We start from the raw sequence: 24604 nt of genomic DNA on the forward strand, positions 1-24604 counted from the left end.
ATGTCTTTTCTGTATCAACTGAGGTAATCATGTGTTTTCTTTTTCTTTATTCTAGTAATGTGATGTTATTACATTAATGTGATATTATTAATCTGATTTTCTTATCTTAAGCTCAGTTACATTCCTGGGATAAAACCCACATGATATAACTCATCCAATGTGTTGCTGGATTTGGATTGCTAGTATTTTCTTGAGAATTTTTACATCTATATTATCAGGAATGTTGGTCTGTAATTTTCTTTTCTTGTGTTAATTTTATCTGGCTCTGGTACTAGGCCAATGTTGGCATCATAGTATGAGTTAAAAAGTGCTCTCTCTTCAATTTTTTAAAAGAATTTTAAAGGATTGGTGTTCATTCTTTCGAGAGTATGTGATAAAATTCACCAGTAAAGCTATCTGGTTCTGGGCTTCCCTTTGTTGCAAGAGTTTTGTTTTTGTCTTTTTTTGTGCGCTGTATGGCAGGGTCACATTCCATTATTTTTCCATATGAGTATTCCATTATTGCAGCACTATGCTGAATTTTTGTTTGTTTGCTTTTGTTTGCTTTTGCTTGTTTTGCTTGTTTGTTTGTATTCTGGGAAGTGCACGGACCAGTAATCGAACCTGGGTCTCCCACATGGCAGGCGAGAACTCTACCACTGAACTACCCTTGCACCCCCACTTTTTTGCACGACTTTTGATGACTGGTTCAATTTCTTTACTTGTGTTAGTCTGTTTCTTGAGTCAGTAGAGATGGCCTGTATGTTTCTAAGAATTTGTCCATTTCATCTAGGTTATTTAATTTTTTGACATACAATTGTTCACAGCATCCTCTTATAATTCTTTTTATTTCTGCAGGGTCTGTAGTAATATCCCCTTATTAATTTAAGTTTTAATTATTTTGTGCTTTTTATCTTTGTCAGTATAGCTAAAGATTTCTCAATTTATTGACCTTTTTAAAGAACCAATCCATTTGTTTCATCAATCCTCTATTGTTTTTTGTTTTTGTTTTTGTTTTTTTTTTTGCACCACTCCTCTACTGTTTTTTGATTCTGTCATTTATATCCACTCTAATCTTTGTCATTTCCTTCCTTCTGCTTGCTTTGGGTTTAGTCTGCTGCTCTTGGTCTAGATGCTTCAGTTGTTAAGTCTGATTTCAGATCTTTCTCGTTTTTTCATATAAGCATCTAAGAGTTATAAATTTCTCTCTCAGCACTGCCTTTGCTGCATCCCATAGGTTTTGGTGTGTTGCAGTTTCATTTTCATTCACCTCAAGATATTTCCTAATTTCCCTTCTGATTTTCTCTTTAACCCATTGGTTGCTTAAGAGTATATTGTTTAGGGTGCACAGGTGGTTCAGGGGTAGAATGCTAGCCTTCCATGCAGGAGACCCAGGTTTGATTCCCGGACCATGCACTCTTAAAAAAAAAAAAAGTTTATTGTTTAAAGGTTCCATGTACTATGGTTACTTTCCAGAAACCTACAACCTTCAGATGAGTTCCTAGGACAGATAAGTGCTGAAACCCTGAGGGACCAGCCTCTCTAGACCACCAACTAGTTTCATCTTCCTATCCCATATTAGCAATAGCTCTCTCCAACATGAAAAAGATACAATGGGCATAGCCTAAATATCCCTGAAGATTGGGAGAAGGATCAAAGGAGAAGGAGGAGTTATAACAGAAGATATGATTTAGCAAATGAGTATGACTGCTGAATCATTATATTGATATTTCTTTTAGTCTCCAATGTCTTAGAGTAGCTAGAAGGAAAAATCTAAAATTGTGGAACTGTAATTTAAACTCTGAAACCTGTTCTATAATTAACTGTCATGGTATGCTTTGAAATGTATTGCTTTTTGGTATATATGTTATTTTCACAATAAAAATAAAAAGCATATTGGTTAATTTTCACATATTTGTATGTTTTCCATTTCTCCCTGTTATTGATTTCTAGCTTCATTTCATTATGGTCAGAGAACATACATTGTATTACTTCAATATTTTTTATTTTATTGAGACATGTTGTGACCTAAGATATGGTCTATCCTGGAGAACAATCCATGTGTACTCAAGAAGAATGTATATTCTACTGTTGTTGAATTTGAAGGGTGCTATATGTCTGTTAAGTCTAGGTGGTATTTATACTATTGTTCAAATCTTCCATTTCCTATTCATCTGTCTTTATATGCTATCCATCATTGAAAATGGTGTGCTAAAGTCTCCTACTATTAACGTAGAACCATTTATTTCTCCCTTTATATCTGTCAATACTTGTTCCACATAATGTGGGACTCTATCTTTAAGTGCATATATTTTTAATTATGTCTTCATATTGAATTGAACCTTTTATCAATTATGTAGTGACCTTATTTTGTCTCTCAAAAAATTTTTTACTTTAAGTCTATTTTATCTGATATTTGTAGCTATCACAGCTCTTTTTTGGTTACTATTTGTATAGAATATATGTTTTTTTCTATTCTTCCACCTTTAACCTAGTTGGGTCCTTGCATTTAAGATGAGGCTCCCTGAAAACAACAGACCATCAGGTTTGGGTTTTTTATCCATTCTACCAATCTCTGCCTTTTGACTATAGAGTTTAATCCATTTGCATTTAAAGTAATTACTAATAACTTTCTTCTGCCATTTTTTCTTATACCTTTTTTTGTCCACAATTCTCCCATTATTGCCTTTGATATTTATTTGATTCTTTAAAAACAGCGTATCATTTTGAGTCCCTTTTCTTTTTCTTCTATATATATTTCCAGATATTTTTTCTGTAGTTACCACAGGGTTTATATTTAGCATTCTTGTCATATCACTAAATGGATATAAACTCAAGGAAAGTACAGGGACAAAATCCCAGAGTTAATACATTAAAATGTGGGCGGGTCACGGTGGCTCAGCAGGCAAGAATGCTTGCCTCCCATGCCAGAGGGCCTGGGTTCGATTCCCAGTGCCTGCCCATGTAAAAAAAAAATACATTAAAATGTACAATGTACAACAAAAGCTTACAAGACAAACAAAGACACAGGAAATTATGGCCCATACAAAGAAATAAAAAAAATTCAGAAACCATCAACAAAGATCAGATATTAGATATGCTGAACAAAAGACTTTTAAAATATGATCCTCAATATGCTCAATATGCTCAAGGAGTTAAAGGGAAACACAGAGAGAAAAACCTAAAGGACAGCAGGGAAATGATGGATGAACAATATAAATTTCAATAGAGGTAGAAATTTTTAAAGAAACCAAACAAATACTGGAGTTAAGACCACAATAACTGCAATGAAAAATTCCCTAGAGGGTTTAAAACAGCAGACTACAGCTGGCAGAAGAATGAATTCATGAACTCGAAGACAAGACAAATGAAGTGATTCTGGTTAAGGAGCAGAAAGAAAAGAGAATGAAAAAAATTGAAAAGAGTCCAAAAAACACCTTTCACCATTTTTGCAAATTGGCTCTGCATTGGCTTATACTCTCCTTCAGAGTTTAACCCGCCTATCAAGAACATCTGCCTGTGGTAAAATTCAAGTGTAGGGTCCTCTATGTTTTTTCTGAGCCTGCGTCTTGTCATAGGCTCGTGTTTGCCTGTCCTTGGGAATTTCTCTGCTTACAGCAATCCAAATGACCTCTCCACTCCCTCTGAGACAGACTCTTCCCGCTCCTGGGTGTCTTAAAGTTGGTAATCCTTTGTCCCAGAATGCTTTGACTTAGCTGTCTGCAAGCTACCTCTGCCTGCAGAGCAACTTTTGGTAGGGTGAGCCAGCTACAAATTTCCTGGTTCAGTCTTTCATGCTACCACCCAAGAAACTGCCATCAAAATGATTTCCTAGTATGCGCACAGAAGTTACCTGCTCCCTCTGGAATAGGACCAGGGACCCACAGTGACAGAGCAGCTGGTTCTACACTATGCTAGGAGGGTGTTGGGGAAGGACCAGCAAGGATGCCTTGAGCTTCCCCTACCATTTCTAAAGCTGCGCTTTCTTGTTCAGCACTTGCCAGTTACTCCAATCCTTTCATTGTTTTCCAGACTTTTAAGGAAGATCATGTTGCCAGTTTTTACTATTGTTCAAAGATCATGTGGGGGAAAGGCACCTGAAACATCTTATACCACCACAATCTTGGTCAACCACAAATCCTCAAAAAAATATTTAACTTTGAGGACGTTGAAAGTGTTAGGAGTAAAGTAGTGTAAATGCTATGGTTTACAGCAAAACTTATTATTCCAAGCTTATGACATTTACCTTACTAATATAAATTTTAATTAAAGATTTAGAGCACCACTGTCCAATAGAATTGTATGTGATAATGGAAATGTTCTCTACACTGCACAATAATGAATCTAAATTAAATAAAATTTAAAATCTATTTTCTTTGTCATACTATCACACTTGACTATGGAACGCTTGAAATATAGCTGGGTGGCTAAGGAACTAAACTCTTAATTTTATTTAATTTTAACTCATTTATATTTAAATAGACAAATGTAGCTAGTCACTTTCATATTCAACACAATGAGAGGATGGGATAAAGGACACTAATGAGGTAATATAACCAGAGTTATGATAGAATAGTCTACATGAGCAACGCTGCCTCAATGAAGATGATGGAGTCAGTTCCTTCAGGGCTCTGTACTCCCCAAAGAACTTTGAACAACCAGCAAGAGGAGGCAGAAACATCTTTGTCAATGCTCCAGAATACATCTAAAGGGATTGGAGTAACAGATCAAACGATAAATTTTTTTTTTAAATGGTGGATTTAAATGGTAGGAACACCAACTCAGGGCGCCCTGGCTGACCTCTCCCCCTCAATCCCTCACTGGCTCAAAGTACAGCCAGTTCATATTCCCAATACAGGCCCTTGGTCCTGGTTGAGGAAGGAACATAGTAATGCTCACACACATTCTGGACACATGTATGTATATCTGTGCCAATCTATCCAATGGCTGTCTCAAGGACTCAACCAGGACCCTCATCTCAAGCTCACATCCCAGAATTTGCCCTGCCTGTAGAAAGAGCTCACAGAGTTCTCCCACAAAACACAAAAGAACAGTCAAATCACAGCTGCTTGGGACAAAGATGTGCTGGGGTTTGCTGGCTGTGCAGTGCCCAAGACGATGAGAAAATATTGTTTCCTAGGGAAGAGTAGACATTCTAATCCATTCAAACAGGGCATTTTTAGGGCCACGGGACAAGACACATACACAGAAAGGACCAGTGAGTACACTATGCATTTACCTTGAGCTGTTCTCTAAACTCACTGTATATGTACACTCTGAAGAACATTTACAAGACTGGGATAGGCATTTTCTTTATTCCTTGTTTTTTACCCCTTAGCACCTGACATTCAAGGACAGCCATGTCCTAACACTAGTTGGATACAAATTTAAGGAACAGATACCGCAGAGTCTAAACTCCAATATTAACACATTAAAATACAAATTAGTCCAGGTTTCAACAAAAGATTACAAAACTGAAAAGACAGGAAGTGATGGCCCAGGCAAAAAGGAAAAGTCTAAAGCTTCAGAAACTATCAATGAGGGCTCTGACCTAGGACATTCAAGATAAAGATTTTAAAAATGGTCTTATGCCTGCCCATGCAAAAAAAAAAAAAGGTCATTTTAAATATGCTCAAAAAGCTAAAGGAAAACATGGACAAGAACTAAAGGAAATAAGGAAAATGACAGACAAACATAAAAAGAATATCAACAGAGATGGAAATTATGAAGAGAAACCAAGGAGAACTAAAGACCACAGTTAATAGAAATTAATCATTTACTCAAGGACTTCAATAACAGATTGGAGCTAGCAGAAGAAAGAAATCAGTGAACCTGAAGATAAGACAACTGAAATTATTCGGTATGAGAAACAGAAAGAAAAAAGAATGAAGTACAGGGAACAGACCCTTAGAGACCTGTGGGATACCATCAAGTATGCCATAAGTCCCACCAAGCATATCAACATAAACATTGTGGGAGTCAGAAAGAAAAGAAGAGAGAAAGCATATTTAAGAAATAATGGCTGAAAATTTCCCAAATTTAATGAAAGACATGAATATATACATTCAAGATGCTCAACGAACTCCAAACAGGATAAACCAAACAAACCAATACCACAATAGATAATCGAACTGCCAAATGTCACAACACAGACTCTTGTAAGCCATAAGAGAAGCAACGTGTCACATACAAGGGAGACTCAATAAGGTTGTGCCGATTTTTCACTGGAAAACACGGAGGAAAAAGGCAGTAGTACAACATATGCAAAGTGTGTATGGTGTTTTAAAACTGTATGTATCCTGAAAAGTATGTTCTTAAAGTTAATTCATTCCCGTGAGAGTAAATCTATTCTTCAGTAGGACCTTCTGATTAGGTTAATTCAGTTAAGGCATAGCCCAGGGCACATCATAATCCTCTTACTGGAGTCCTTCATAAAAGGAATGAATATCAAGAGAAAATGAGAAAGCCAGGAATGCAAAAAGTGAAAGTAGGGAAACCTGGAAGAAGAGAGAGACCAGCAGATGGCACCACTTGCCTTGTCCTGTGACAGAGGAATCAAGCGCCACCGACAGCTGGTCTTCTGAGAAAAGGGCATCACCTTTGATGATGCCTTGATTTGGACATTTTTCTCAGCCTCAAAACTGTAAGCTAATAAATTTCCATCACTAAAAACTAACACATTTTATTATACCTGCTTTCAGTAGCCTAGCAAACTAAAACAGTGCTGAAAGCAAAAGAAAAATTGCCAATCAAGAATTCTATATCTGACAAAAATGTCTTTTAAAAATAAGGGGGAAATTAAGACATTCCCAGATAAACAAAAACTAGAAGTTTGTCACCACTAGACTAGCTCTACAAAAATGCTAAAGGGAGTTCTGCAGTTGAAAGGTAAGGGTACTAGACAACAGATCAAACGCATGAGGAAATAAAGATGTATGGTAAGGGTAATGACATAGTAAATAAAAATGCCAGTGTTAACTGTATTTTTTTTATTTGTAACTTCTTTTACTTAAATTAAATGGTATATGCATAATTTATATTTTATTTAAATATAAATCAATGGTTTGGGACTCAAATATGTAAACAAGCAATTTGTGATAAGAATTAATAAAGGGGGGGACAGAGGGATAAAGGCACATAGTTTATGTATGCTACTGAAGTTAACTTGGTATCAAAGCAAATAAGATTGCTATGAAATTAGGATGTTAAACTTAAGCCCCCTGGTAATCACAAAGAAAGTATCAGAGAATATACAAACTCACAGACAGAGAAACAGACTGCAAGTACAAAGGGCAATGGACATTTAATGTATCATGGGTGGAGGATGATGGGAAAGTTAGTAATGGATGGTGGTAAAGGTACTGCAACATTGTGAATGTGATTAAACCCCTGAATTACCAGGGCTGAGAAGAGAAACTTTTATGTTGCAAATGTTTCTACACAGTTAAGGAAATAATAATAAAGAGCAACTAAAGAGTCAATGACAAATGCAAAATGTGATCTTGGATGGGATCTAATGGAAGAAAAAGTTTCAAAAGGACATTATTGACACATATGAAAAAACTGCAATATATAGACAGTAACAACCCGTACATCGATGTTTAATTTCCTGAACTTGATAACTACACTTAAGGCGGTTACATAAATATCCTTGTTGTTAGGAAATGTATATGTGTTTAAGGAGAATGATACAAATAACGTACTTTCAAATGTTCTGAAGATGGAGAGGTGGGTAAGTAGGTGGAGAGGTAGATGGGTGGATGGAAGGATGGACAGATAGATGGACAGACAGGATGATGGATGTACAGAATAATACAGTGAATGTGGCAAAATGTTAAAATTGATGGATTTGGGTATCTGGGTGGGATGTTAGAGTTTTCAGTATGGGGTCTGTATTATTTTTGCAACTGTCCTGTAAGTTTGAAATTATTTCCAAATAAAAAGCTTAAAGAAAGAAAAAAAACTACGTGATCATCTCTTGCAATTACTTACTGAAAATCTAAAACCATCATTCAAAGTCAAGCCCAAATGCTATTTAGATATAAACACTCCCTTTTTTAAAAGAAATTACTCTAATATCAAAAAATTAAGGTGCTCAAAAAAGTGTAAAGAGTGATGTTTAAGCCAGTTTACAGGTTGTGTCTGCCTGCCTGGCATTATGAATATTCATGATATGTGCATCTATATGTACAAAATGAACTTCCCTTTTAACTAATATTAAATTCAACCTTTTTATTCAATAGCAAATGGGTGAAAAGTGACTAACAACTTTTTCCATTTATTCCAGGTATCTGATTATTCCAACAATAGCTGCAGTTATAAACTAAGGATTTCTAAAGAACTGCACACAAACCCACGCACTACTAGAAGGAAATCCCAGAGTTCATCTTGTCAAACCATCCTTCTGATACTTGAATACTTCGTACAATGTTGTCGTGAGTATCTATTAATATACTAAATCAGGTATTTGAAAGGTGCAGTTTGAGCTGTAATAGTTTTAATCGACTAAAGAAATACATCTGGCCCCACATACACTCAGATGTACATTCTATACAATCATTATCTTTCATTGCAAATAGCTTATCTTCTTCTGACATCCCAAAACTGCACCCATATAACCACCATTACATTTTTTTTAAAGCAGAAATCTCACTGGCCCTCAGAAATCCTTCGTTTATTTTATTCATTTCCTACCAAACTTTCCCAAGAAGTCCTTCTAAACTTCTGTTTTCTGAAGACAAATTCCATGCCTTGAATCCTTCATTCTTAAATTATCTGATAAAATAATTTCAGTAATGCAAGAAGCAAGGTTAATGCCTTATGTCAACATCTTCATCTATATTCCTCAAAAATACCTCTATACCTGTATTTAATCTCAAAAGACAAGTTCCTTTCCTTCCTCCTGTCTAAAGCCAACGTAATATTTTGAATTCAGAGCTCCTAATCTCCTCTGTAACTCTGCTCTATCAGTTGTTACGTTTCTTGTATCTTCAATGCATCCTGCCTTCTGTCCATAAATACAGATCTCTGCTATCAAAACAACCTTCGTTTTAATAGCCCAAACTTTGCTACCACCACCAATTATATTTCTCATAACAACAAAATTTTATCACATTGGTACATACTTCATGCCATCATTTATTAGCTCCTTTAGTCTACCTACCTACCTACTCATCACTCAATGAACTTTCTTCAAGTCTTCATAAGTTAACTGAATAGCCTTTTCTCAGTCTTTATTCTTGGCCTCTGTGCAACATTCAACACTGCTGACCATATCCTTATCTATGCAGAATGCTCTCCTTACACAATACTGCCCATTATTATTACTGTTTTTTTTACACAGCGCTCTGCCTGCCTTTACGTTTCAAATATTCCTCTCAATTCCTAAATACAGGTATCAAAAAGACTCTCAGTTGTTTCCTAAAGAAGAAAATGTAGAAGATGAAATTACCCAAGTCCACACAATCAAACAACCAATTCTATGCAGATAATTTCTGAAACTCCATCTCCAGCTTAACCTTCAATTCTGCATCCATAACTTTTTGTTGGCTTCACATTAAATTAAATTCATCTCCCTTTCAAAAAAAAAAAAAAAAGAATCCCTCAGTCACTGGTATCATTTCTTAATCTCACCGGCACATCTTGGAGCCATTTTTCTTTTTTTACTTCTCCCTCTTCCCCGTGTCAGCTGATCACTCAATCTCTTTCCATCTGCCATTTCATTTCCATTTTTAAAACTGTTATCCTACTCTAGATCTTCATGATTTTACATTTAAACTACTTTAAGAGCTCAACACCTCCTCTTCCCTTTCTTCTTCTAATATTTCTACTTTATCCAACTCAAAAACCCGTTCTGATTCCCCAGTACCTAAAATATAAAGCTTGAATACCTCAGTCCTCTATCATGTGACTTCTACCTATCACTCTAAACTTCTCTTTTATAACCTCCGGATCATGCACACTGGTTTTTACACATAAACTGTGAGTACCTCATATTCTATCACCACAAGTTTATTCACCTTTCTGCCCACTCTGTATTTCTCTCCCATTCTTCCTACACAAAAGTTCTTCAAAGCCAGACTCAAATCTTATCTGCTCCATGGAACTTTCCAGTTAACTCAGCTCTCCTTCTCTGAGCCCTCCTTACTTATTCACCACTTATTTGAGATCAGCATGTTTAAAAGCATATTTCATATCTCGACTAGGTTCTCAGCCTTTGGGAACAAGGGTCACATCTTATAATTCATTTTATCCCAAGTAGTTCACTGCACATAATAAAATGGTAAAAGCATTTACTAATATTTAAAAGCAATTTTCCAGAACCTAATCTAAAAATATTTTTGCTATAAATCAAAAAGGATTTTCATCTAAGTACTGAGCAAAATGCTCACAATTGTCCATTATTTACCCATTGACTTGGTCAAAATTTGACTTCTTTTTTATTTGAATTCAGGAAATTCTAGGTCAGTAGGTTTCAACTGGGGATTCACATTAGTTACCTATGGAATATTATGAATCTACAAACGTTTAGAACCTACTCCAGACATACATTTTATTTGATAATCTTGATATATTCTTGATAAACCATATGCTTGATATTTTCATGGCATATGCCTCAGAATCACATATTATGCCTGAAGATTTTTTTTCTCTGCCAAAGGTTATGTTCATCTAAATCATAAATTAGATGTAATAAGCACTCATTTACAAAAATTGGTTAAGCCTTACGCTTGTAAGTATTTTGTCAAACTTTTTTGGATTAATTTGATTTAGCACACCACAAAAACAAGCAAATTTCCTTGTAAACTGCATTACTTTTATGCCAAACTTTCAAAAGATCTTTCACTTCTAAAATTATCAGTAATAGCTTCAGGGCCAAGATGGTGGCATAGCAATGTGCGCGTTTTAGTTCGTCCTCCAGAACAACTACTAAATAACCAGAAACAGTACAGAACAGCTCCTGGGGCCACATCAGTGACCACATTTTGGGGCCACATCAGTGACACACAGGGTACCCCGGTCTGGACCAGCTGCGAGCCCCCACAGAACCGTGAGTTCCCCAAGCCGTGGTGGCCAACACCCCTCCCCAACAGGCTACTTCCCAGTTTGGAAAGGAAAGAGACTTTACCAGCAGCAGGGGCTGAACACAACTAAGCTTCAAGTGCGCAATTAATTTACAAATTCTGACTAATAAAAATAGGCCCCCAGCTCAGGTGAACCTGGTCAAAGCAGAGGTCGCTCATTTTTGCCCCGGTGCCAATGGGGCAGGGCTGACGGAAAAAGAAAAAAAAGGAAACAGAGGTTTTTGTGGCTGTGTTTCTACAAAGGCTTGACTGCCTTTGGACACAGCAGCAGGGCTTCTCAGGTTGCAAATGCCCCAGGCATAGGCAGAAACAAGCTCCTCTGAGGGTTTGTCTGGAGCCTGTGCCTTCTGGCGGGGGGGGGGGGGGGGGGGGGGGGGGGGGCACGGGGATGGGTGTGTGTGAAGCCCAACTCAGGTGGAATCCCGACCTCAAGGAATTCAGACACCAGGGCTTGGTAATTTGAAGCCATTAAAACTAGCCTACAACCTCTCCTCTGTCTCCACCACACCCCCAGCAGGGAGAGTCTGTCAAAGCTAAAGGTACCGCATCATCTTATGCTGGTGGGACCTGCAGGCAGACAACCACCACATACTCGGCAGGATAAGAAAAACAAAGACCAGCAACTTCACAGGAAAGTCTTTCAGCCTGCTGGGGCTCACCTTCAGGGAAAACTGATGCAGGTGACTCTTTCCTCCTGACAGGAGGCCAGTTTTGTCTGGGAAAATCCAGCTGGGGTCTATAATACCTAAGTAGACTCTCCTAAGGGTGAGGGGAATAAGGTACCATACAAGCAGGGCAAGAAACAAGAAAACAAGAACTGAAAAATTCTCCTCTGTTAAACAAAACCTAAGCTAGAGGTCCAGATAAAACTGAACTGAATGTCAAAGAACAGACAGACAACAAATTCATCCAGCAAAAAACCCTAGGTAAAAGAAGTGAAAGCAATCTCCAGAATAAACTAATTAAGGTAATTAAATGCCTAGATGCCAGCAAAAAATAACAAATCACACTAGGAAAATTGAAGAGATGGCCCAGTCAAAGGAACAAACCAACAATTCAAATAAGATACAGGAACTGTAACAATTACTTCAGAATATACGAGCAGACATGGAAAACCTCATCAAATATCAAATCAATGAACTGAGGGAGGCTATAAAGAAGGCAAGGAATGAACAAAAACAAGAAATCAAAAGTCTGAAAAAACAAATCATAGAACTTATGGGAATGAAAGGCAAGGTAGAAAAGACGAAAAAAACAATGGAAACCTACAATGGTAGATTTCGAGAGGCAGAAGATAGGATTAGTGAACTGGAGGATGGAACATCTGAAATACGGCAAGAAAAAAGAAACTATAGCGAAAGAAATGGAAAAATATGATCAGGGACTCAGGGAATTGAAGAACAATATGAAGCACATGCATATACATGTTGTGGGTGTCCCAGAAGAAGAGAAGCGAAAAGAAGGAGAAAAATTAATGGAGGAAATTATCACTGAAAATTTCCCAACTCTTATGAAAGACTTAAAATTACAGATCCAAGAAGTACAGCGTACCCCAAAGAGAATAGATCCAAACAGATGTACTCCAAGACATTTACTAATCAGAATGTCAGAGGTCAAAGAGAAAAGAGAATCTTGAAAGCAGCAAGAGAAAAGCAATCCATCACATACAAGGGAAGCCCAATAAGACTATGCGTAGATTTCTCAGCAGAAACCATGGAGGTGAGAAGACAGTGGGATGATATATTTAAATTATTAAAAGAGAAAAACTGCCAACCAAGAATTCTATATCCAGCAAAACTGTTCTTCAAAAATGAGAGAGAAATTAAAACATTTTCAGACAAAAAATCATTGAGAGAATTTGTGACCAAGACACCAGCTCTGCAAGAAATACTAAAGGGAGCAGAAGAGACAGATACAAAAAGACAGAAGAGAAGGATGTGGAGAAGAGCATATAAAGGAAGGCTATAAGTAAAGGTAAAAAAGAAGGGAAATTAGATATGACATATAAAATCCAAAAGGCAAAATGGTAGAAGAACGTACTAGTCATGCAGTAATAACACTAAATGTTAATGGTTAAACTCCCCAGTCAAAAGACATAGACTAGCAGAATGGATTAAAAAACAGGACCCATCCATATGCTGTCTCTATTCGGGGGACATGAGGGCAGGGACGTGGACAGACATTTGCACACCAATGTTTGTGGTAGCATTGTTTGCAATTGCCAAGAGATGGAAACAGCCAAGGCATCCATCAACAGACGAGTGGCTAAATCAAACTGTGGCATATACATACTATGGAATACTGTGCAGCTCTAAGACAGAGCGAAGATGTGAAGTGTGTGACAACATGGATGGACCTTAAGGACATTGTGCTGAGTGAGATTAGCCAGAAACAAAAGGACAAGTACTGTATGGTCTCACCGATATGAACTGGCATTAGTGAATAAACTTGGAATATTTCGTTGGTGACAGAGACCATCAGGAGATAGAAATGGGGTGAGATGTTGGGTAGTTGGAGCTGAACGGATAGAGATTGTGCAACAGAACTGTATATAAAAACTCAGAAATGGACAGTACAATGCTACCTAACTGTAACACAATTATGTTGGGGCACTGAGTGAAGCTGAGTGTGAGAGTGATAGAATGAGGAGGGTTGGGGGCATAAATGAAATCACAAAGAAAGATAGATGATGAAGATGGAGATGGTGTAGTCTAGGAATGCCTTGAGTGTATAACGATAGTGACTAAATGTACAAATTTTAAAAATGTTTTTGCATGGGGAAGAACAAAGGAGTGTCATTGCTGCAGGGTACTGAAAATAGATTGTAATTAATATTTTTAAATTTCAACTTATGTATGAGACAAAGGCAAAAAATGCTTATGTAGTACAAAAATTTATATTTTGACTAGTCATTTCCTAATAAAACTCATGTAGATAGTTGGTTAAACAACATGGGTACATGGAACCTTGGGTAGGACATGAGATTTTTTTTGGTTTGTCTGGAGTGATGCCCCGATGAATCCCAGAATGATTTGATCAGTGAGCGGAAAAGTATTTGCAAAGTCCCTTTTGGGGAATGGTGAGAACGGGGGAAATTTCAGCCTCCCCGGGTTGAATTCTTGATGTTCTCACAAGCAGTGTGGACAACCAAAGCTATAGGCTGAGCCCCTAGTCTTGGGGTTTGTTCATATGAAATTTAACCCCACAAAGGATAGGTCAAGCCTACTTAAAATTAGGCGTAAGAGTCACCCCCAAGAGTACCTCTTTTGTTGCTCAGATGTGGCCTCTCTCTCCAGCCAACACAACAAGCAAACTCACCACCCTTCCCCTGTCTATGTGGGACATGACTCCTAGGGGTGTGGACCTTCCTGGCAACACTGGACAGAAGTCCTAGAATGAGCTGAGACTCAGCATCAAGGGATTGAGAAAAACTCTAGAATGAGCTGAGACCCAGCATTAAGGAATTGAGAAAACCTTCTCGACCAAAAGGGGTAAGAGTGAAATGAGACAATGCGTCAATGGCTGAAAGATATCAAACAGAGTCAAGAGGTTATCCTGGAGGTTATTCTTATGCATTAAGTAGATATCACCTTATTATCCAAGATGTAATGGAGAGGCTAGAAGGAACTGCCTGAAAATGTAGAGCTGTGTTCCAGTAGCCATGTTTCTTGATGATGATTGTATTATGATATAGCTTTCACAATGTGACTGTGTGATTGTGAAAACCTTGTGTCTGATGCTCCTTTTATCTACCTTGTCAACAGATGAGTAGAACATATGGAATAAAAATAAATAGTAGGGGGAACAAATGTTAAAATAAATTTAGTTTGAAATGCTAGTGGTCAATGAAAGGAAGGGTGAGGGGTATGGTATATACATATTTTTTTTCTGTTTTCATTTTATTTTTCTGTTGTCTTTTTATTTCTTTTTCTGAATTGATGCAAATGTTCTAGGAAATGATCATGATGATGAATATGCAACTAAGTGATGATATTGTGAATTACTGATTATATATGTAGAACGGAATGATCATGTTAAGAATGTCTGTGTTTCTTTCCTGTCATACTTTTTTTATTTCAAAAATTAATAAAAAATAAAAATTATCAGTAATAAATTAGCCTCCATCAATTTAAGCCAATTTATCTCCAGTTTTTTTTTTTTTTTAATGTACTCTGATGTTCCCTAAAGGCACCTGCAAATCAGCCTCAGGCCAGAGTGCCTATCTTGAACAATAAAAGGACTGTCTCTAAAACCCATTAAAAAGGACTATGCCAAAACTAAAGGACAAATACTGTATGGTCCCACTGATGTGAACTGACGTTCGAGAATAAACTTGGAATATGTCATTGGTAACAGAGTCCAGCAGGAGTTTGAAACAGGGTAAGATAATGGGTAATTGGAGCTGAAGGGATACAGACTGTGCAACAGGACTAGATACAAAAACTCAAAAATGAACAGCACAATAATACCTAAGTGTATAGTAATCATGTTAAAACATTGAATGAAGCTGCATCTGAGCTATAGGTTTTTTTGTTTTGTTTTGTTTTTTTACTATTATTATTACTTTTATTTCTTTTCTCTATATTAACATTCTATATCTTTTTCTGTTGTGTTGCTAGTTCTTCTAAACCGATGCAAATGTACTAAGAAACGATGATCATGCATCTATGTGATGATGTCAAGAATTACTGATTGCATATGTAGAATGGTATGGTTTCTAAATGTTGGGTTAATTTCTTTGTTTTCCGTTAATTAATTAAAAAAAAAAAAAAAAAAAGGACTATGCCAGGTACTTGGGCTTAGACTTCTGATGGCATCACTTAAGTAACTATCAGACCACACCAGTAGACTAAGTCAGCGTTTTCAGAACTCTAGTAGAGAAGCAGATGGGTTCGTAAGACTGCTAACCCAAGACAAACCAGAACAAAAATTAATTGTATAGGACTGAATAAACTGATGAAGGATGATTATGGGTTTTCTTTAAAATATTGCTGCTGCTTTAATGTTGTATTCTCTAGTATAAGGATTTACTTTCTCTTTTCCCTGAAGCTATCTGTAACCCACAGCAATTTAGTAGACTATGTTTTTGTAGACAGAAATAAAATATTTATCTTTTTCTCCCTGCCTGATCTCTCCAGAATTAAAAAAAATTATTGAGTATTCTTATTTTCATGGAAGGCAGTTACTTGCATAGGTTAAATAAGAGTCTGTTGCCTCTGTCAACAGGATATAATTGGAAACAGGTTTCCAGAGAAGGTTTTGACTTGAATGCCTCATTTGAAAACGATGCTCATCTAATTAGAAATAAACAGACACTTTCAAGGAGCTAAAGTTGACTTTATGGAGCCAGGAAAATCTGGCCTGGACCTAGCTTACATGGTTAATGAATATTTCCTGGAATTAGTAGTAATGATTGCATAACCTTGTGAATATTCTAAACACCACTGGCTTGTTCACTTTAAAATGATGAGTTTTATGATGAATTACATCTCAATTTTTTAAATGGGGGGGGGCAGTATTTCAGCAGACTAATTACATCATCAATGCAATTGCTGTATCCTAAAACAAGAAAACACATTACCCAACATACACATTTCAGATTCAACCTCAGACATAAACATGCTCATATTTCTAATTAGTCTGCTTTCCATACCCAATCCATGCTAAGAAAATTTTATGGCAGTTACAAATTCATAATTTAACAATATTTAATAAATAACTTGTGACAAAACATAAAATGAAGCTATATATAAGTATCATGAAATTTTAAATCTTTTTACATTGTTTTAAATGTAAAATTTAGAGTACCCATTATGTAGAGAAAGCTCTGATACATGTTGGTATACGAAGGGCAAAAATCTCTATTCTCAAGAAACTTTTTATCCAAGGGCTGTTTTTCCCACTAGTATAAATTACAAATAAGATGACATAATGTTTAGCTAAGAGTACATGCTAATGAAGTTAAGCTGCCAGCTTTCTCAGGCTTGTAAAATAAGTTATTTTTAAATCAGAGATATTGATATACTTAAATTACACCTTCCAATAAAGCTGGCCAATAATGAGGAAGACTCCTATCCTTATATTCTTCACCTGGTGTGTTTTTGATCTAGTAGCGAAAAAATGACAAACCAAGGCCATTTGAGAAAAAGGTATCCTGGTCAAACACTCATAACTTAAGGTATGATGTTCCAATATTTGCGCGAACACTTCCTTGGGAAAAAAAAAACATGACTATGTTTGATCATTTTCATCTCTACATTTTCATTTTTATTGAGAATCTAATCAATACCTTTAGTCTGTTGTAGTTAAATTTTATTTAACTAATCTGACTTTTTGCCTAAAAATATGGTAATTTCATTTCTCATCCCCATCTCCTCCTGAAAATTGTTCAAAAGATTTAACCCTCCTACATGACTCTTTCAAGCAAGGTATCACAGAAACTAAACTATCAATTGTATTACAACAGGATCACAGCATCAGAACAGCAGTAATTTCCAAACAGACTCAGGCACATTTTAATACTTCCTAGCTATACTCCCGAATATTTTTAACCTTTTCCAATAAATAACACAAACAGTTTGAGAAACAAAAGCACGGGCTAAAAATACCAAATAGCACTGTTTTCCTTGTATTTATGAACTGACAAATTGTACTTCAAATGAACAATTTCAAAGGTAAATATTTTACTCTTAGATTACCTATTCCATATATTTCATCAAATGTAAGTTATTCAGATGGCACACTATCTGAATATTCCATTCACTAAAATGGGGCTGGTTTTACAGAAGATAAGTAAACATTCTCATACAAAGAGTTAAAATTTGCGATATAAGAACTGATTTTTGCATCTACCCATTTGCAGAGAGTTCATCAACTGAATATTTTTAAAGGCTGTGAATAAATAATATAATTTATCTTTACACAATGTCTGAAAAATTATTTTGCCTATTCTTAACTCTTAAATAAGTAAGTATCATAAACAACTGAACTATTTCTAGCTTATTTACAATGGTAAAGCTGAAACACTTCAGAGGGCAAAATGAATTCTGTAGTACTTAGTAGCCATCATTTTTTATGTAAAACAGAATAGATCCAGAACATCAACTAGTTCTATCCCCCTATTCCCATATTACTGACAGCTCTTTCCAAAATGAAAAAGTTAGAACGGGCATAGCCCAAAAACTCCTAAAGATTGGGAGAACGCGCAAAGGAGAAAAAGGAGTTTTAACAGAGAAGATAGGAATTAACAAATGAGTATAACTGTTAAATCGTAATATTGATATTTCTTTTAGTCTCCAGTGTCTTGGAGAAGCTAGAAGGAAAAACCTCAAATTGTGGAACTGTAGCCCATACCAAACTCTGAAATCTGCTCTATAACTAATTGCTATAATGTACTTTGATATTTACTGCCTTTTTGTATATATTCAGCAATTTAAAAATGTTTAAAAAATAAGTAAAATTGTTACAAAAAAAAGGACATCATAGCATAGTGTCTTTCACATAGAAAGTGCTCAGTAATTGGTGATTTCTACCATTAATTTGATTATGTTCGCAAACTTATAAACATTACAAAAATACTGAAAAAAAAGAAAGATTTAATGAACAAAATTTAATGAAGATTTTGTTTCAGTTTCAGAACAGTCAAAAAAGTTCAAAATCCAGTGGCCTAAAACTATGCACTGTCTCACACATAGCAGGAATCTAAATATTTTGTCTTTCCTGAGCATTAACATTTCTTTTAATTTACGCATCTTAATAGAAGCAACCATTTATTCAATGTCTACTATTGACTGTGTTATCTCTTCCAACATTAGCTCATCAATTCCCACAAATATATTACAAAGTAATATTTATTTTATTATATTTATTATAAATATCTCCTCTATTTAACAGGAGAGGAAACTAAAGCTAAGTAACTTAACCAAGATTACATAAAGAAGTAAAACATTTTAACCTGGTCTGTTTGACAAACTTCATGCCTTTTCTACTATGGTGCCTGTGCTGGTATGAAACTATTACACACCCCAGAAAAGCCATGCTTTAATCCTAATTCAATCTTTGGGTAGGGGTAGTGGGGGGCAGCCATTTCTTTTAAACCTGATTCAATAGCATAGAGTGGGAACTTTTGATTAGGGCATCTCCACAAAGACATGGCATGCCCAACTGTGGATGTGGCCTTCTAATTAGATGGAGATGTGACTCCACCCATTCAAGGTGGGTCTTGATTAGCTTCCTAGAGTCCTTTAAAAGGAGAGACATTTTGAAGAAACTTCAGATGCAGACACAGACAAAGACTTAGAAATTCAGATGCAGATGCTTGAAGAACAGTTGCTTCAGAGCCAACAGAGACATCTAGAGATGCTTGGAGTGCCAACAGAGAGAGCAGATGCCCAGACACAGGCAGACGTTGCCATGTGTCTTCCCATGAGATGCTAAGCAAGCCAGAACCCAGAGCTGTATACTGGAGAAACTAAGGGCCACAGCAGCCAAGAAACCTCACAGGAAACAGAGGCTGAAAACAACAGAGCCCAGGAGCAAGAGACCAGCAGATGCCAGCCACATGTCTTCCCAGGTGACAGAGGTGTTCCAGACCCATCGGGCCTTTTAAACCAAGGTATCTTTACCTGGATGCCTTGGTTTGGACATTTTTATAACCTTAAAACTGTGAACTTGCAACTTAATAAATTTCCTTTTTAAAAGCCTTTCCAGGGCAGGCCACGGTGGCTCAACAGGCAGAGTCTTCGCCTGCCATGCCGGAGATCGGGTTTGATTCCCAGTGCCTGCCCATGTTAAAAAGAAAAGCCTTTCCATTTCTGATATATTGCATTCCGGTGGCTTTAAAAAGCTAATACAGTACCCTTCTTTATATTGTTCTCTGAATCTAAACATTCAACAAAATTTCCACAATGAAAATGGATTTTCTCACCATAGTTAGCCACATCCAAGTTCAAGTTATTCAGACAAAAAATACACAATCACAAAATATTTTCCTTTTATATATTTATTCATAGAATTTCCTTTGATATTCAAAACAGAAAATCCTTTCTGATAGCCAAAATAAGGATAACTATTTTAGTTTAGTAAAATAAAATGAAGAAAAGCTCCAATTAAAGCAAAGAAAAAACTTCTCTGAAAAACAGAGTCACAGGAAATCAATTAGCCCTGCTGATAACAGTAATTTGAAACTTTAAAGTTTCATAACCGGTTAAATTATTTCCTAACAAATGAACAAGTCCAGACCAAGTAAGTAAACAGGGATGAAAGTAGTAGCTCAAATTATATGAAACTGTTAGCAACTATCAACAATTCACATGGTTCGACCTAATACTTCAAAGAATTATTTAGGCCAAGTTCTCCCAGAATGTTTCTTAGAATAATGGTTCAGGGGGATATTAAAAAGAATTACAATAAAACTCACTGGGAAATACTGGGTTAAAAAAAGTTGAAACTGGTCTCTTTATCTCAGGACTTCTCAGAACCCTTAATGTGTTCATCTGAACTACAACACTGCAAAAGAGGGATTTATTATCCTAATGAAGATAAAGTGTATAGTGAATAGTGATTTACCCAAAGTCACAAGCTAACTAGTGGCAAATTTTTGAATAAGAACTTAGTTCTCCTAAAGCCTATTCCAAAATTCATTCTGATTTGCAAAGACTTCTTAATAACCGACTTTAAAAGAAAAAAAATCTTTGCATGGGTCACATCTACAGCAATATAAGATGGGAAATATAAGATGGCATGTCCTGACAGCATTTACCAACCACCCCATCAATAAGAAAAATGGCAAAGCATTTTTATATAACCAGCTCCCTTAAAATAAGTCAGACATACTATATACACAGATTATACTCACCAGTAGGCGTTAAAAAACTCAATCCTGCAAAAATATTGCATCTAAAAAGGCAGAAATATACTTTTTTCTAATCTAAATAAGTATGTACCTGGAAGGCACTAAGAAAATGGTAGGATGGCATCCTAGATTGTGAGCTCCTTTAGAGCAAGGACCATGGTCTGTTTCACTTAGACTATACCCACAGAGCCTGGCACATATATTTGGTATTCCATACACACTTGCTAAAAAGAATAAATAATACTTTTAGTAATACTACTCAAAGAATAATAGATCCATACTCTATCATTTATAGCTCTAGGATCTTAATCAAGTTATGATTTCTGAATCTGAGTTTCCTCACTTGTAAATGAGAAGATTATTCAACTTAAAACGCAGGATTTTAGGGTTGAAATTTCCAAATCTTTCCATTACACCTTGTCACCTGGTCATAAAAATATGGATGCAACCGTGATGAAGAACAGCATTATTCCTTGGCTTTCGCCTATTAAATTAACAGGGCTACAATACAAAAGGAACCCCAGACTCTCTCATACACAAGGACTCCCCCATCACTCTCACCCGCCTCATCTTCTCCACTGTTAAAACTACAATCTTCTGTGAAGAAAAATGACCTTAATGCAACGAATTAATCACATTTTTGTCCTTGCAGTCCAAGGTTGGCTAAGTATCACTATTGTAAAAGGATGATCCATTATGAAGGAATGAAGAGAATCTAAATTATGAACAAAAATGTTTTACATCAAAAGAAATTCAGTTCAAATAATATGCACTCAGTTAACTACCATTAAATTCAAAGACCACCTTATCCATTATTATGCTATAATTAAAATGAAAGATCCACTTTTGGAAACTTTTTTTACTACTGGAAATTAGGCAATCTAAACTATTACCCTTTCTAGGTCTGTTACATAATAACATATTTCAAAAACACATTACTTGAAGTACAACTTATCTAAAATCCAATAATGAACAAACCTAGTGTTTAAATAAACAAATGGCATTTTCATCACACCCTTACCCTACAAAAAATACAATGGGGCAACTAGAAGCATCCCTGGTTATGGATTTAGATTTCTCCAAGACTAAAAAAAAGCAGCTGGCTCTCATATTTGTAAACACTATTAACCTTCTATTTAAAATTATAATAATAATCATCTTGTGTCAAATATAACAGTTTCTCAGTCGTAAGAAAACCCCCTTTCAACACGAAGTACACTATAATAAAATAAACATACTTAATATACTCACATACATAACAGTGCATTAAAGTCTCTGCTTTGAAAATTAAATGACCACTATCCTACTGGGGTTATATATGGAAAGAATTTGGAATACACAGAGTCATAATTATTATTAAGCATAATATAACATTCCTTTACTTGTATAAAATACAAGTAAAGGAAAAATTCTTTCTCAGAAAAAAAAAGGTCAATCACTCATCCAAAATAAATACATACACACAGAAATGGTATATCTGCCACATTGACATCCATGAGATCATTAGTTACTATGGTGTTCTGGAAACCAATTAGTTTTTGAGGACTTTAAAAGTTTACTGGTTAAATTACAACTAAAAACCTCTCCATAAACTCAAGAGACCCCATATCTTTAAAGAACTGACCGTGAACACAAATAAGAATTCTAACAAAACCAAAGTACAAGCCAAAAGTGCTTTAATTCTTTTGCTAGTAAATGCTCAATAGCACCAGACTCATCACCTCTTCAACACTAGTAAGTCTGAGAAGAGCTGTCGCAAATCTTGTTGGCCAGTCAAAAATCTTCGTGGACTGTCACAAAATAAAAGTCACAGGGCGTATGTCAGCTCTGCAGGCCAATCCAAAATACCACAGCACCACCTAATTCAGTAATTCTTGGAGCAAAATAATCTAGAATAGCTTCTTTACCAAAGTGCCAAGCAGTCCCCAGAGGTATTTATTTAGCAAATGATAACTTAGGTCTCAGGACAGGTCCCTGCTTCACACAAGGATGACTTTCGTATTTACTGCCAACTGTACACTTGCATGCTCCGAAAATAGGGGCAAGCTCTGAATACCAGGGTGAATACCAGGGGTTAAAGGCAACGTTTCTATTTTATTATGGGCTGAAGCTCAGAAGACTCCGAATGCGAAAAGCTCGACCTATAGCCCTGGAGTCATTTTCAACTCTACTCTCACTCAGAATCATTATATGCCAAGCTGAAGCCAATTATTACTTGTAATATACCTGGAAAAATAGTAAGAGGGTTCTAAAAGTCCACCTAAAAGGCACGCAAAATGTGGAGGCTACGAGAAAGGCCAACATCGAAACACCTTAAGCTTCAACACTTTAAAAGCCAAAGATCTTCTCCCCTGATGACTCCAAGCATAAAGACGCACACTCTCAGTCATTCCATTAGAACCGGAGAAATGGGGCTCTAAGGTTCACTAAGACAAGCAGCCGGATCGAGGCTCAGATTTGGCTACATATGGTCGGGAAAGCCAGGCAGGAGTCTGCACTGTGGCCAGGCGTTCGCACAGCCCCTTCTCCAGGGCCCCTTTCTCTCCTTTTCTAAGACCAGGCCTCTTCACACTCCTCTTCTCCTTTTCCTCCCTCCGTCTCTCTTTCCCCTCCCCCCAGACACACACACACACACACACACACACACACACACACACACACACAAGGCCACGTACCCCTAAATCCCATCAACTCTCCCGCCCCCACCCCTTCCCACCTCTCAAGAGCACACAGAAACTGCAGGCCAGGAAGCTCCTCAGGACGGCCCCCATCTTCCCTTCTCGCGTTCTCTCCTCTCACCAGCGAGGGGCGACCAGAAGAGGGGGAGGCGAGGAGCCGGGGCGGCCGCCGCAGCGGCAGGACTGCACGCTCATGCTTCCCAGCTTTCCAGAGTGAGAAGAAAGGGGCACACGTCAAGGCTCCGCGCGCGCCGCCGCCGCTCTCCCTACCGCGCCGCTCTGCCCCGGGCTCGCGCGACGGCAGCGTCTGCTTCCATCCCGCCGCCGCCTCCCTAGGAGCCCCGCTTCCCCCGCGCAGCTCCTCATTTAGCCTCTTCCTCTCGCTCAGCGGCGCAGGGATACGGCCAGCCGTCCGCCGCCGTCTGGAATGCCGCGATCGTCTTCCTGCGCGCGGACGAATCCCCTTTCTCGGCACGCCCCCAGAGCAGTTATGCAAAGTAGGGGGGCGCGCGCACGGCTTCTGCTTGGAGACCTCGGTAGGCTTGCCGGGCGAGCAGGGGTGAGCTTACCGCGGGCCGCTGCCGAGTGGGGAAAGCCACGCGGCGGCGCATTCCGATGGGATTCTTTCCCAGGCTGGCTGCTGCGGCCCTTCCCGCGGAGGGCGTGAACGACGTCGAACAGCATTGGACACGGCGTGGTCGGGACTACTTTCTGCGGCTCGGCCGGGCCGCCGCCTGCCACGCTCTTTGTGCGGCGGCCGCCAGCAGAGCCAGGTGGGGTTTCGGCTACACTCCGGGCGACCTCTGGGTCGAGGAAGCGGCGGGCCGGGGACGATAGAGCCCAAGTCCACGCTCGACGATCCGCAGCTGATCCTGTCACGCGGAGATGAATGAGTTGTAACTTCGGCGTTGGAAATCAGTTTAGCAATTTTTTTTTTAGGAAGGTAGAAACTATAATGCTAGTTAAACGTGCATCTCTATGAAGGATGTTCAAACACCAGCCCAAAATTG

The 24604-nt window shown here is 37.5% G+C and overlaps 1 protein-coding gene across 3 annotated transcripts in view; it reads right to left on the reverse strand.

Moving 5' to 3' along the window:
- Nucleotides 1-24000, reverse strand: part of LRP6 (LDL receptor related protein 6) — a 242831-nt gene extending 218831 nt beyond the window's left edge. The window contains exon 1 of one of the 3 annotated variants that reach the window (XM_077170087.1): nt 23633-24000. Coding sequence is in view for 2 of the 3 variants with exons in the window: in XM_077170085.1 (XP_077026200.1) it covers nt 23633-23687 (55 nt within the window). In the remaining variant the exon portion in view is untranslated. Of the gene's footprint in view, nt 1-22167; nt 23535-23632 lie in introns of those variants that run through there. The other 2 variants (XM_077170085.1, XM_077170086.1) reach the window with 2 other exon arrangements.
- Between the last annotated feature and the right edge of the window lie 604 nt (nt 24001-24604).

The sequence above is a fragment of the Tamandua tetradactyla genome, chromosome 7 (assembly GCF_023851605.1).
Source record: "Tamandua tetradactyla isolate mTamTet1 chromosome 7, mTamTet1.pri, whole genome shotgun sequence".
NCBI lineage: Eukaryota > Metazoa > Chordata > Mammalia > Pilosa > Myrmecophagidae > Tamandua > Tamandua tetradactyla.